The sequence below is a fragment of the Alligator mississippiensis genome, chromosome 3 (genome assembly GCF_030867095.1).
Source record: "Alligator mississippiensis isolate rAllMis1 chromosome 3, rAllMis1, whole genome shotgun sequence".
Lineage (NCBI taxonomy): Eukaryota > Metazoa > Chordata > Crocodylia > Alligatoridae > Alligator > Alligator mississippiensis.
The window spans coordinates 215,869,187-215,884,311 of NC_081826.1; the positions used below are offsets into that span (position 1 = coordinate 215,869,187).

At 40.5% G+C, this 15,125-nt stretch overlaps 1 protein-coding gene across 1 annotated transcript in view; it reads right to left on the reverse strand.

Annotated features, from left to right (window-relative positions):
* Positions 1-15,125, reverse strand: part of SLC12A2 (solute carrier family 12 member 2) — a 100,281-nt gene that overhangs the window by 62,764 nt on the left and 22,392 nt on the right. Inside the window, exons 2-5 of the mRNA XM_006271507.4 lie at positions 7,980-8,099; positions 4,891-4,966; positions 4,132-4,227; positions 335-474 (exon numbers count right to left, since the gene is read on the reverse strand). Coding sequence (XP_006271569.2) covers positions 335-474; positions 4,132-4,227; positions 4,891-4,966; positions 7,980-8,099 — 432 coding nt within the window. The remainder of the gene's footprint in view (positions 1-334; positions 475-4,131; positions 4,228-4,890; positions 4,967-7,979; positions 8,100-15,125) is intronic.

Here is a 15,125-nt window from a genome sequence, read left to right on the forward strand (position 1 = left end):
TTAGAAAGATTTTTTTAAATTGAGGGATACACTCTCAGACAACTATCATTTTTTTACCTTTAAAGGCTACTTCCTAACAAACATCTTATTAGCTTTGCATTGAACACATTTTTAAACAGTTAGCAATCCCAGTCTAAAATATAAATTACAATGTGTATAAATGCATCTCTATTGCTAGGCTCAATGTCTCAATTCAGCAGTGCTTCAAAGAAATAACATTATAATATAAAGTTCATCCTATGTCTGTTACAATGCCTTTTTTTTTTTTTTTAAATCAAAATAAAGATTAACACTGGCATGAAAAAAGCCAAAGCGGTCAATGCAATCCATTTACCTTGAGGAGCTCTACAACTGTCTCTGCAAAACCAACCACATACATTGCTACTGCAACAGCATTAGCAAATGCAAAGATCAAACCTATCGCACCGCCAAATTCAGGTCCCAGGCTTCTGGAAATTAAATAATATGCTCCTCCTAAAAGAAAAAATTAATGAATAACATTACTGAAGAATCTAAGGTTGTAGATAACTATACAGCTCTAAACATTCAAATAGATACAATGCCAATAATATTAAAGTGCTTCTTAATTGCTTTCTGTATGTTACATCCTACATTAAGTAATACTGGAATTCTCTAGAGACTATATTTTTTCTTGTTTTAAATGGCTTCAATCTGGTGCCTTCTGCTATCACCCAGACATAAATTAAGATGCAGAAATGCACTGTCTGACAATTTAAGTGCACAACTAAGTTGGAATTTTACAGTTTTGGGGTAATAAAATACAAAACATATTATATTTGGCTCGGCAGTTTTGCAAGCACTATAAATAAAACTTTTAATCCCAATTAGCATTCTATTAGTTTACCAGGGTTTGGTCAAGACTGTAGAAAAAGGCAAAAAAAAGGAAGTGTATAATTTTCACCCCCTGCTGTTTTTCAGTTAAATCCCTCTTTTTACAACAGGGTGTGTTACATACACTCACTAAAAGATCTCTCTTGGACCTTCCTAGAACAACTGTTCCCTAAAAAGAATCTTCCCCATGACCAAACTAAGGAAAATATGCCAGTAAATGGGACTGAAATTTGTTTGAGGAGTTCTGAAAAGTGGAAATTTGTTCTTTACAGAAAAGGGCATCAAATCATTAATAAAATTTGATGTGAAGAAGTACATATGGGGGGGGAGGGACACGGACACACACACACACACACACACTCTAAGAAAGGACAGATTGTCAGCTGAATAGCATTTCTTCATCATGCAGCTGGAGATGGGAGGAAACTAAGCTACTTTTCAGGTCTCTAGAACCTGGGCAGGCCAAGGGCAAAAACAACCACCTTTAAATAAAAGGCGGAACAACTAAAAAACCCCCCAAAAAACAAACAAAAAAAACCCTTGTGCTAGCTGTTGCAGTTCCACAGAGACCACTGAACCACTCGGGCACTGGCTGCTCCTTCAAGTAGTTCTGTGCTTCCCCAACAGCACAGAACTTTGGCACTGGGCCCAAGGATCTAGTCCTGAGCATCAGGCAGGAGAGGAAAACATAACCCCATTGGTCAGGACAGAGGATTGTTTAGGGCCTCAATACTAAAACTGAGGTCCCATTTGGCAACCATCTCAGTGACCTGTCAAATACTTTACTGATCAAAGGAGAACTAAAACATTAAAGCCTATTTGATCTGGTCAGGCAGAACACTGCTAGGGCAGATATTTGCTGAGCAAGTCCTAACTCAAGCCTTGTTTTTAACTTTCTATTAGAAAATCTGACTGGGACTAAGGGGAGGGACAGCATGGGTAGGTGTTGGATGGAGAAAGGAGAAATTAGAAGTATGAGTAGAGGTCTGCAGTAGCATTAGCCATTGCAGAAACATAGCCTAGATACCGCAGGTTAGGATAACTGCACAAAAAACTCAATAATTCACTCAGAAGAACAAGCACTTCACTAGATAGCCTATTAGCCTTTAAAATTCAACAAGTTAAAAAAAAAAAATGGCCCTGATCTTAATCACCAAGGGAAGCTCAGGTGGCTTCTGTATATTTTTTTGGACTGAAGCATAAAAATTTGATTTCATTTCTTGCTCATCCAAAAACCACATGGAAAGGAACCTTAACACAGCTGAATTCCAACTCTAACCCCCTAAGCATCAATGCTGTTAAGATACTGCTAAACCATTATTCCTAAACTTCAGATTCCAAAGCTTGAGATGTAATCCATAGTTTCAAGACTTGCTTACACTACCTCCAAGCCAAGACCAGGAGCCGGAGGGCTCAGATTCCCCAATGGTGCATGAAACCCCTGGGGCTGGGACACTACAGCTGTTGCAATCCCTCAGCCCCAGGGGGGTTTCACACACCACTAAGAGCAGGAGATCAATGACAGCAGCTGCAATCCCTGAACCCTGGGGGTGCCTGGAATGCCGCCGCAGCTGGGAGCCCCTCAACTGAGGGGGCTCCCAGCCACAGGAGCTTGCTTCTTCCCAGTGCAGAGGGAGTCTGGGATCAAGCTCCCCCTGCACTAACAATAAGGCACGATGGGATCCAATATGCGATCCCACAATCATGTCTCCTTCCATTAACGTGTGGTCCCAATAAGAATTCCTGGGCTCAGCACCGAGGCAGTGTAGATATCACCATACAGGCCCACCTCTGAAAGTATTGGGTGGGTAAGACGGGTTTTAAAATCCAAGGGATTTTCAGAACGTCGGGGCTTAAGAACAGAAGAGAGCATCACCTGCCCCTTGTTTTCTTTGTAAGACATTCAAGATGTTTTTGTCTGAAATGCACATTGATGAAGGATCCATCAAGTCAGCTATTGACTACTGTCCTCAGAAGTGACTCCAAGATTTAGACACACTTAGAAGCCTAAGTTTCCAACAACAAAGTTGACAGCAAGTTCAGAACCTAGATTCTTCGTAAACTTGGAACCAAGTTCTTACCTCTACTTATGAACTCTGCTGTTTTGGATCCTTAGGTCTTCTACAGGAGGGACCTGCACTTTCCCTGACCTTCCTCTTATTGCTAACATACTTGTAGAAACCCTTCTTGTCCCTTGCCAGCTGCAACTCCAACTGTGCTTTGGCCTTCCTGACTTCCTCCCTACACGCCTGAGCAATATTCTTCTTTTATAATAACAGACTTGTGTGCATTCTGCTCCCCCTACCCCATCAACCATTTTTCCTGCCAGGTCTATTACTTGCCATGCAATAGAAGATGGATTTCTCTCTATGCCTGAAAGATGACTGGGGGAAGCACAAACATGTTGTAATAACTATTTTACATCTTTACCAATTTTATTATAAAATGGTAAAATGCTATGAGTAATCATCAGTAAAATTTGTCTTCTCTGCATTAATCATTCTGTAGATGCAGGATTGCCAGCTACAGCTTATCAACACTGTAAGCTAGCAAGAGTCAGTCAGTCTCAAAACATTACATAACAACCAATATTAAAGCTGTCTAAAGGGCAACTTTTGGGAGAATCTTCCGTCCAATAATTAGTCTTAGTTTCATGGAACACAGTTATGACCGAAACAAACCTCAATACATTTTATGACAAAAAAAGCAGATATTTATTTCACTCAAGTTCAACAAAAATGTAAACTCTTGTTATCCACAATTCATCTCCACAACACAGAATGAGCATTTTCAAGACACAGACCTACTAAGTAAACCTGGGAGTATGATTTATGCCCTAATAAATGTGTCTCCAAGGCACAAATACTGACAAGCTTAAACTTCTTATAGCTTAGAGCACACGTTCAATTTTGGAACTCTAAAGTGCTCAAAACTGTGACAACAAAATAAGCAGCTGACTCCTCCTTTAAAGTGAAACCCTAAATCCCACATATGCTCTAAACAAGCTAAAGATTTACAGGGAAGAAAGAAAAAAAAAAAAAACCACAACCAATGATTTGCAAGCGGCTAATGCCATACACCTGGTTTTCTGGTAGTCCACAAGAATACCCTGCAATTATATGAAAGTAATTTAAGAGAAACAGATTCTGCAATATTTTCCCCATCCTTCAAATTTCATGTTTAAAAGGAAAGCTTTGGACTTGATCTTTAAGTCACATTTTTTTTATCATAACAATAAAATATACAAATTTAAAGTGAATATCTTAAACTAATTTTTACCTCCTCTTACAAATCCATTTGTAGCTATTGCTGAAGTAGACAGTCCTGTGATAGTTGTCACAACAGTGGCCATTGCAATAACTAAGACAGACAGACCTTTTGAGAAAGAATTGCACTTTAGTAACAATATTACAGGTATATTAAAAAAAAAAATCACAAGTCATTTGCTTCACCATATCAAAACTGTAGTCCTGTAGATTTATTGTGTACTAGACTATACAAAGGCCTTGTACAGGCATGCACATAGCCTTCTCTACTACCATTCACCCCAACCCAACTAACACATTTCTTGGTCACAAAAAACAATGGAAGAGGACACTACTCCTTTAAAAAACGTCACAAAGCTCTTCTCCTTAGAATCCCTTGGATGAATGCCTCCTGCAGTGTGAAGCCTGTTTTATTCCAATGCTGAGCTAAGCCTTTAAATGCAAAATTAAAAATTATAGAGTGTTATAAACACACTATCTAGGCCTCAGAAGCAGGTACTGATTAAATATAGAACATGTTCTGAAAAAAAAAAATGTAATAGGAATATATAACCTGAATATTTCTATTATAAAGTGAAAAGATTTTTCCATTAGATTAAGTTTTCTTGATCTGTTTGATCAAAAGATCAAATACATGTATTGTTCAGCCTCTCCAGCTTGTTCTAGACCGAGTGATTCACAACTGATTCAGAAGTTATTAAATCCCCAGACATGACTACTGTGCTAGCCAAGCAAAATAATACTTAGAATTGTTTTAAAATTGTACACATACCTATCCCAGCCTGTCCTACAATCCATGACAGTCTGATGAAAAGCATCACACCCCAAATATTCAACATGCATCGTACCTAGAAAAATGCAAGACATTGTGCAGTATGACAAAAGATTTTAAAGATTTACAGATATTTAAAATAGAATGTTAGTATGGTAACTAATGCACTTAATTTTTAGATACAATAATTGTCTGGAATACCTTTTTCCTTTCTCTGGTACAGACAACTGCATTACATCACTAATCAGAGACTCGCTGATGTTTACGGTTGTAAACCAACTGCAGAAATGCTTAACTGGTCAAAAGGATCAACATTTTCTCTTCATTGTGCAGCATGCCTATTACCACTCAACTTTCTCAGCTGAGAAATATCCCAGCTTTCAAAACACATAAAAATATTGTGCTGGTGCTCTGACAAGGTCTCTATTACCTGGTCCCCCGGCACTAGACAGTGCCTTCTACTCTGGTGGTTCACTGGACAGATTCAGCCTTTTCATACAACTGTGGCAAACATGGAAAGGTCTCTGCAGCTAGGCTACTTCAGTCACCAGGAAGTCCTAAAAGTTGACTTCTATTTTTACTTCTTGACAAAATAATTTTGAGTTTGTTTTGTAAATCTACAACCACAGACAAGCACCAGATCTTAAAAAAAATAAGACTGTTATTTTGGCATTCATATACCTAATACAAAAAGCTGGGTGGGATGGGAAGTGCTTCTAACTCCTAGGAGAATTAAGAACAAGAAAGTGTCTGGTTCTGCAGACTCAGAAAGCTCACTCATTACAAGCTCTTCTACAAAACCTATGTAAAGCAGAAACTCAGATGAAAAGCTTAGTACTTCAGCTATTTGCTATTCATCAAAGCATCATGTCCTAAATAGAAAAAAAAAAAAAAATGAAGAGAAACAGCCCTAAGGGTTTATGATTTAAGATTAAGGGATTATTCCAGCAATCTTTTAAATTACAAATTCTGGATTGAGAGGATGTGCACGTCTGATGAGTGTCTATACAGAGGTATAAACAATCAAATTGTGTTGAGATCTACATAAATACAACATGTTTTTTTCATCCAAGGCCGGGTTATTTGCAAAGTCAAGGAGACCAACTGTGAATTTAAAGCCAAGATCAAAATCTAAGTCAGCTTTATGCCTGTGTTAAGACTGTTCGTCTATTTTTCAATGTTTAAAATTAGCAGGAAAACAGATAATGCTTCTACATAGCCCATGAAGGTTCTCTCTCCCCCCTCAAAAAGTGGGATATTTGGCTACCTGCAACCTTGAATGAAGAAAAAAGAAAAACAAAGTGTCAAGATAGGTGTAGTTCTGAATGTGTATTAAAAGACCCATATTCTAAGAGGAGATTTTTAACTTGAACAAAAAAACTTTAGTATTAAATGAACTAGTTGCTTCCTTGGTAAACTAATTTTCATCTGTTTCAATCCAAAACATCCACTTAGGCATAGGATATTTATAAAGCAAGTGCAACTCTAAGTTAAACTGAGATAGATTGAGTACCCCAGCAACATGTAATTTCAAGTAGGGAAATATACAGAAGGCACTGGCCACATTAAAGTATTCATTTCTAGCACAGGAAAGGTTTCCACTGCTAGAAGTGATTCTGGGAGAGGGCTCCTTGCACCTTCCCTAGACCAGTCCGGAAAAAACATAGGCTGCTCCAATCCTCTGGTTTCGGCTGCTCCAGTCCGGCCCAGCCATGCCCACCCTACCCCTGCACACTCCAGCCTACTTCTCACACCAGGGGCTCCAGGGTGAGACGCAGGCAAGGGGTTTATAGTGCTGCTTCCTCCATATACTCCTAGTGCTTGAAGGAGAGCCGACTGAGCCCTTCTGCAAAACTTCCACCTACTTCACATACCCAAGACTGGTATGAGAAGCAGGCAAGGGCTTTGCTTCACTGCTAATTCTGCCCAGCTGCCAGGCACCAGAAGCAGTGCAGCCCCTGCCCACATCTCACAGAGTTCCTAGTGCGAACTAGACTATTCCTTCTGCTTGGTTGCCAGAAACCAAAACACAAGGAATGGCACTGCCCCTTTGCCTGCTTCCCCTTACCACCCCACCACACAACCCTCTTGAGCAGTAGGGGTAGCAATCTAAGAGCCAGTTAACTGGGTGGGGGAATGGAGTGTCAAGGGGAAGCTGGCTGGGCCAGGAACTGAGCTCAAGGAAAGCCTTCCCAAGCCCAGCTCCCAGCCCCACCAGCTTTTAAAATATTTGCCACCCTGCCACTCACCTGAGTGATGTTGGGCAGAGGTGTGTGGGGAGGGGTGGGGGCTAGGAGTGCAAGGGGAAGTAGCAGCTAGCAGGTACTGCTGTTCCCTACACCCAGTTGCTGGTGCCCAAAAGCCAAGCAGAGGGACCAGTGGGGCAAACCCCTACCTCACACCTAGAACAAGCTCTCACCTCCTGGTCCATGGGACAGGCAGGAACAACCTTCTACAGACCAGGAATATCCCATTATCATGAATGATGTGGGAGCCTTTCCCTCCTGTTCCAATTCTCCTGGCTCCCAGCAGGAGTTATGCTGGAGGAAAGTATGTAAATGTCCAATCTCCTTCAAGACATTTTCCCAAGGGTGATTTCTACCTGGTTGTCAAGTTATTTTTCTGTCAGAGCAGCCATTTCTGTTCCAGGAAAAATAGCTTGAACACGTGCACCCTTTCACTTTCTACTGTGAAAGCAGCGATTCTCCCAGGAGAAACTGAATATCTGTATATGTGTGTGGTGATAATAAAGGTTGCAAGCCACAAGAGCAGGGGAGGGCTGGGGCTGTGTGGAAAGTAACAGTAAACCATTTAAGACTTAAAGCACAAAAGTACTCGGGGGGGGGGGGGGGGGTGGCGGCAGCAGAGGGTAGGGAAGAAAAGAACAAAGCACACATACATCCCTGCACAGCCATCATATCCTCCCTCCAATGTCACTGCTGTTTTTATTCTTACCTTCTTATCTTGATTCAGTCAGTCATCTGAAAGAGACTTATTCTCAGTAAGAAATCTGAAAGTCACTCACCTGCCAGCCCATATAAAAACAAACTGATCACATTTAAAAGACCAGGAATTATATCTTCACTTACCAATACACCTTTTATCCACCCAAACTTGACTACCCCTTTACTGTCAGCAGTATAAGCAGCAGCAGCTTCCCCTGTAGGAGTCCCTTCTTCACCATTTGCATATCCATCTTCAAAAGGCTCCTGCAGGGAGGGGAAATAAATAAAAATTAAAAAAAAACTCCTTAGTTCTTCATAAGCTTGGGTAAATATAAAGATTTCAAGATCTGATACTATACTGATTGCATCAAATAATAGTTGTATTAAGTTCATTACTAGGTTCCATTAACACGAAGTAATCACAGAGACTAGACTAAGTGACTGCAAAAAGAAAGTTTCCACAGCTACATCTGCAGGGTGTTTTCTAGTCAATTTAAGTGACTATTTTATATTTTTTACTTCAATACCGTCATACAAATTTGAAACCCTTACATAGGGGTTTATGGGCTAGCTAGATCCTATTCCACTTACACAAATGGTATTTAAGTGTTGAGTATAAAACTGATCAAAATCTGCATCTTATGATTAAAAGGTTAAAGGTTTCACATTTACAAAATAAGATAAGATGTTGAAAAACACTGATTTAGTCAGGCACTTTCACTGTAGACATTTTCCCAATAAAGGAAGCAATTATTGCACGCTAGTCAGCACTGGCAAGAGCTCACTTGAAGTATTGTGTACAGTCTTGGGCGCCATACTTCAAGAAAGATATGGACAGATTGGAGAAAAGCCAGGAGAGAAAGGTGCCCAGTGGAGAGCAACTAAAACAGAGGTGTTAAAAGAAAACTGGAAGGGAATTTCGATTAATCTTCAGAGACATGAAGGATGATTATAAATAAGAAGAGAAGAGGAACAGACTGTCCTCTACTGCCACAGGGGAAAAGGACAAAAAGCTACCCAGTAATACCTTAAATTACAGCATGAGAAACTGAGCAGGATAGCAGGAAACCCCAGTTACTGCACAGTCTTTTAATACTTCGTTAAGCAAGTACTAAATGACTGTGCATTAACAACTGTGCAGTCTGCCACTCATGTAGATGCAGCCACAAAATAGGATTCAGGAGATTAGGGAAAAAGGGATCTTGTCACTGGACCATAAAAGCCTCTCGCTGTGCATTTCAGTTCTGTGAAACATCCAGGTTTGTCTAAAATAATTCTACACAAGAATAATGTCTGCTTTAAGTTTTTACAGAAAACAATAAGTTAAGAGGCAATTAGCCCATATGCTATGAGCATTTCCCTGGGTAAAATCGAAAGCACGATTCCCCCTCCTACACAGGAGCTACAGAACTCGAGAAGCCTAACATTCTCCTCATCATGAATTTTTCCAACATGCCATACTAATTGTGTACCTGACAAATCTCCTAGTTCTTTTGTGTCATGTCCTTGACAGTTGCTTGTGTATCTTCAGCTTCCCCTGAGTTACTGTAAAGGCCCCTTTAAATAGGGGCCAATACAAGCTCTTTCATTAAAATGCACAACAAACCAACTGTAAGATTAGAATATTCTTATTAATAAGTAGGAAATTGGTTCTTGATGCCTTAGGCTCTACATGGAAAAATGGGATTACTTTCTATTTGTATTACAGCTTTAAAAAACAGTCACTCAAGAATGCAAACTCAGCAAGGAATTATTTGATATAATGTACTCATTCCCTCCACCACCACCAATTATGCTGTTTCAGCATGGGGAAAAAAAGTGTCCTGTAACAGACAAGACCTGGATACCATCTGTCCTATTTTACATTCTCTCCAGATTTTCTATGCAAAAATTATTCCACCTGTTCTACTGACCTCCTTTGTACTCCACACTGGCTAGAGTCTAGACTGCTAGTCACTTGCAAGACAAGTGACAGTGTTATTAATACCCTCTTAAATGGAAAAATTCAGAAGTCACTTATGCCTTACCGATTTTCATGAAAATATTTGTTTATACATAAGTAAATGAAAGTGAACTCTTCCCCATCTCTGGTTCGAAATACAGATTACCCAATGATTTATTACCCGTTGTGCTACACTTTGCTTACTATAGAAAAAGCACCAAATTATACTTGTGACTAATTTGAATTTTAAAATCCAACAATATTATTAAAAACACAGATCCTTTTTTATAATCCAAGTGATTTTTAAGGGTTTGGCCAAACCAGGGTTACCAACATTTGATAACAGCATTTGCTACTACAAAAGACCGTGTCATGTTTCTTACTAGAAAAAATAAAACTGTTCTTTGGAGAAATCCTGGGCAGAAGGGAGAAAACATGATATGGGGAGCAGGGAGAAGAGAAGAAAAGGAAGGTATAAAGTAATTTAGTATCTTCTTAAAAGCATGCCAGTGTTCAAGAAAAGTATATGAAGGAGTACAGTGGACCAGCTATTATTACTTTTCAAAACATGGTTTTAAAATTGATCCAAAGTACTCGGTTTTAAACCACAATTCCTAGATGTTGAGAATGTGTACAATAGATTAAACATTTAAAAAATACCTTGTGCCCCTATTATTCAAGAGTTAGCATATGGTAATGATCCTACCTGTTCTCATCTTTTTGGTAAATTCTACTAGCCAAAGAATTTAAACAGGACCTGGTTCTCATGGAGAACTTCAATTACTCTGACATCTGCTGGGAAGCAAACACAGCAATACACAGGCACTCTAGCAAGTCCTTGCAGTGTGTTGGGGGTTTCTGATACAGGAGGTAGAAAGTCTTGCTGGAGAGACTCTTCTCAACTCACTGTTCACAAAACAGAGAGGAACTGGTTAAGAATGTGAAGTTGAAAGGTAACTTGTTCAAGAGCTGTACGTTAGGGAGGCTATATAAGGGCCCAGAAGCAAGCTATCCAGATATAACAGAAGAATGGGAAGGGCAACAGGAGGTTGGCCTGCTAGACAATGATCTCTTCAACGGAGTTGAAACTGAAGAAGGAATCCTGTAAGAAGTGGAAACCTGGTGATATTACCAGGAAATAGTATACAAGAGTATTGTACAGGCATACGAGGAGGAAAAAAAAAGACGACCAAGAAATGGTTTGAGATGCAACTGACAAGGGATGCAGAAAGGTAATCAAGAGAGATTCTATACACCAGGAGCAAAAGAAAATATAGGCCCCTTACTAAAGGATAAAGCAATTTAGGTATGGATGATACAGAGAAGGCAGAAGTATACTTTTTTGTTTGTTTGCTTTAAACTACAGTCTTCACAAAAAAGGTCAATTACTAGATGACTAACATGATTGGCAGCAAAGATAGGGAAGAAAACAAACATCTTAGGGCCTTGTTGCACAGTAATTTTGGGTGGTTCCTGGAGCTCTTAACCCCGGGATTGTTCCAGCCCTGTGGTTCTAGCAGCACCCTGCTCCATATGCATGGTGAGAGCTGGCGGTGGCAACTGCTGGAGGGAGGGGGCTGCTGCCAAAGAAGCTGCCGTTCTGGGGAGGGGCAGCTGTGGCTGGATCTGAGCTGCAGGTACAGGGTTCTGCCTGCATGGACATGGGTGAACTTCACTCCCAGCTGTACGGTGAAGCCAACTGAGGAGAGGGAAAAAAGTTGGTTGCACCAGCTGCCAAGACCCCCAGCCCTGGCCCCACACTGGCTTTTCAGGACCCCTGCCTGGGCCTCTCCCCACCTCAAGACCCAGAAGTGTCTGTCCACACGCCCCGCATGCTGCTGGCCCAGGGACACCAAGGAGGGGTGGGGGAATGTGGAGCAGAGCTGAGGGAGGCAGGGGAACCCCCCTCAGACTGAAGTTGCCCAGAAGCTAGGAAGAGCTTGAGTGTGGCCAGGAGACATGCCCAGATGTGTGTGCGACAGCGAGCCCAAAGTACTTAGGTGCTGGGAGCAGGGCAGGAAGTGACCTCCCCCTGCCGAGTCCCTCTACCTCAAGGGACCCTGCCACCTCCCTCCCCTCTCCGCAGTCTAGAATGCTGCTGCTGCAGTGAGCAAGAGAATCATAGAGAAGTAGGGCTGGAAGTGACCTCCTTGCTCACCAGGCCTCTAGCAGCAAGTCAAAGCTGTTGGGCTGGGCAGTCAGAGAAGATTTCTAGACTAGATGTGCAACTGCTCCAAACTCCAAGGTAGCACTAAGCCAAACAACATGTGTGTGGCTCAAAGTACAATGTGTAACAAGGCCCTTAGAGCAGCAGAAGAACAGATTAGGCTCACAGAAGCTATATGCCTTCTAGCTGACACTGCTGGATGGGATGCACTGTAGGATGCTGAAGGAACTGACTGAGGTAATTTGATAGGTCTCTTCTCTGAGAGACCACAGAGGTCAAATGAGATCCTGGATGACCGAGACAGGGCATATACAGACAAAGAAAGGTAAGAAGGAGGTTCTGGGGAATTACAAACCAGTCTGACCATAGTAACTGGAAAGATCATGGAGCAGGTACTCAAGGAATCTGTTTCCAGGCACCTAGAGAACAAGGTCATCAAGAAAAGCCAGCATGGATTCACCATGAGCAAGTCATGCCTGACCAACCTGATCTCCTTCTATGATAAAAGTAACAGGCTCTGTGGATGGGAGGAAAACCTTGACTTTAGTAAGGCTTTTGACACCATCTGCCACAAACATTCTCATTAATAAACTAACGAAGCAGAGATTAAAGTACTGCAAGGTGGATATACAACTGGTGGTGTTATGCTCAACAAGTAGGCAAGGGCTCGATGCCTAGTTAGGAGGAGGTTTCCAGGGACATGTCCTGGGTCCAGGATTGTTTAACATCATTAACAGAGTTAGATTATGGGATTGAGTGCACATTTAAAATTTGTGGATAACATCAAGTTGGGTGGAGCTATTAAATGATTTAGGATCCAAACGACCTAGGTAAATTGGAGGAACTCAAAAGTTCAGACAAAATCCAATAAGGGCAAGTGCAAAGTCCTGAACTCAGGACAGAATAACTGAATCCACAAATACAGATTGAGGAATGAGGAGCTATGGACTGCAGACAAGGACTTGAAAGTTACAGTGGACCATTAGCTGAATATAAACCAGTATGCTCTTTTTGGGGAAAAAAAAAAAAAAAATAGTATCCTGGATTGTGTTACCAGAATATCACAACTGTCACTTGCAAGTCAAGTGAAGTGATCCTTCCACCCTTCAGTACTGGTTAGGCCGCATCTAGAGCATCATGTCCAGTTTTGGGCCCCAAACTTCTAGCAAGATGCAGAGATTGGAAAGAGTCCAGCAGAGAGCAACAAAAGTAAGAGGCCTGAGAAATATGATTTACAAGGAAAAGCTGAAAGAACTAGGTCTCATTTCACCTACAGAAGAGAAAAGACAGAGGGGGATTTGATAACAGTCTTCAAATACCTTTCAGACTATGAGGATAGTCAAGCTTTGGAACAGGCTACTAAGAGAAATTATAAAATCTCCATCCTTGGAAACTTTCAAGCACAGGCTAGGAGAGAGAGTTAGCTGTGATGGTTTAGTTGGGAATGATGCCACTTTGAGCTGGAGGTTGGACCCGATCACCTCACGTGGTCCCTTCCACACCCATTTTCCCATGATCTGGAAATGAGTGGAATGGATCACCCATTTTCCTATGATCTGATCTCCATAGGCCTCCCCAAGGTAAAAGGAGTATGGATTTATATATGTAGAAGGGAAGGGGAAGCGGGGAGGGGGGGCAGGGGAGAATCACTTTCCTTTCCACATGTGAGTGTTTTCTGGTCTCAGGGATGGAATAGGTTTTTTGTTTGCGGTTTTGTTTTTTTAAGTCGACTGGGATGCATGGGTACAAATCAAGGTAATACACAAAGCACTTCCTATTATGTACTGCAACTCAATGCAAAAAACATGGTTTCCAAACCTTTAACACTGCATAGTGAAAGCGGAAAGTATTTCCCCGCCTCCACATTTAGAGTCATAGATATTGGGTTTTCTATAGCTAATGGCACACTGTCAAAATGGTAGGACAAAACTTGAAGCCCAACAATGGAATTCTTTTGCACCCACAAACTTTCAGAATGTCTCTGTTCTTGTTTGTGCATTATTAAAATGGCACCCACTTGCACTGATAGCAAACAATAACCTTTAAGTAAACCACGTACTTGAACATACTTTCCTACAGAACATTACATAGTGTAGAAAGACAAGCCATACAGAACAAACCCCCCATCTTTTATTCATAATACAAATAATGTAGTGCTGATCTAGCAGTTTGATAACTTGAAGGAATAACTATAATACACTTCACAAAACTTTAGTTGAGCCAAACCATGAAACTACTTGCCTGTAGTCTAGTAACATTCTTTGGCTGTTTTGACAAATCAAACACCAGTTAAAGTTGACATTCTTAAAGTGAGAAAAACACAAGCCTCTGAAAATATGCTGAGAGACAATTATACAAACATCCTTAACTCTTCACCTCCAAAAAAAAAAAAAAAACCATTAAAAGGTGCATTTTGTTAAAATAAAAATAAAAACAAAAACACAACCACAACAAACCACACACACACACAAACCCAGTTTTCTTATTAGCTTGAAGTGGCTCGCCAAAGGTAGACAACCTTATATGAAAAACCCTGCCAACCACTTTCACATCCACACAGTTCTACCCACAAAAAGGTGTTCTTAAAACAACAACTGCATTCTATACTTAAGACACTTTAAAATAGAAGACACTGCAATAAGACTGGATGAAGTATTAAAACATGCATCACAAAAAGCTTCACATCTATTTAGTTAAGTGTTGCTTTGTCGGTATACTAAAACATATTTATTCAAGCGTTAGTTTTCTTTTCTTTTTTTTAATACTAAAGTGGATACACTAGCTTCATGTTTGAAATGACCTGTCATACTGGCTGCCTATGGAAACTCAGAAGGAGAATAATTGCATTCAGGGTATCATTTAGACCAATCATAATAGGTGCCTCTGTGGACTATATATAGTAACTGAATTAGAGCAGCTACATTTGCCTTTGCGCACTAACTTAAACAAGCTTAAACTTTGCATTTAGTGACAGAGCTACTAGAAATGCTCAAACAGTTTTAAAATATTTCTATTCTAGCTATGAAACCAAATTAGAAAGAGTATAATTAATAAACTTAATAAAATTTCCATGACAAGGCAGTACTGTATGTCACTACCCCTTCTAGCCCTCTAGGATGGAAGCTAGGAAGAGAAATATGCAGCTTGACAATTCCAACACTGAAATAAATGGATTATACAT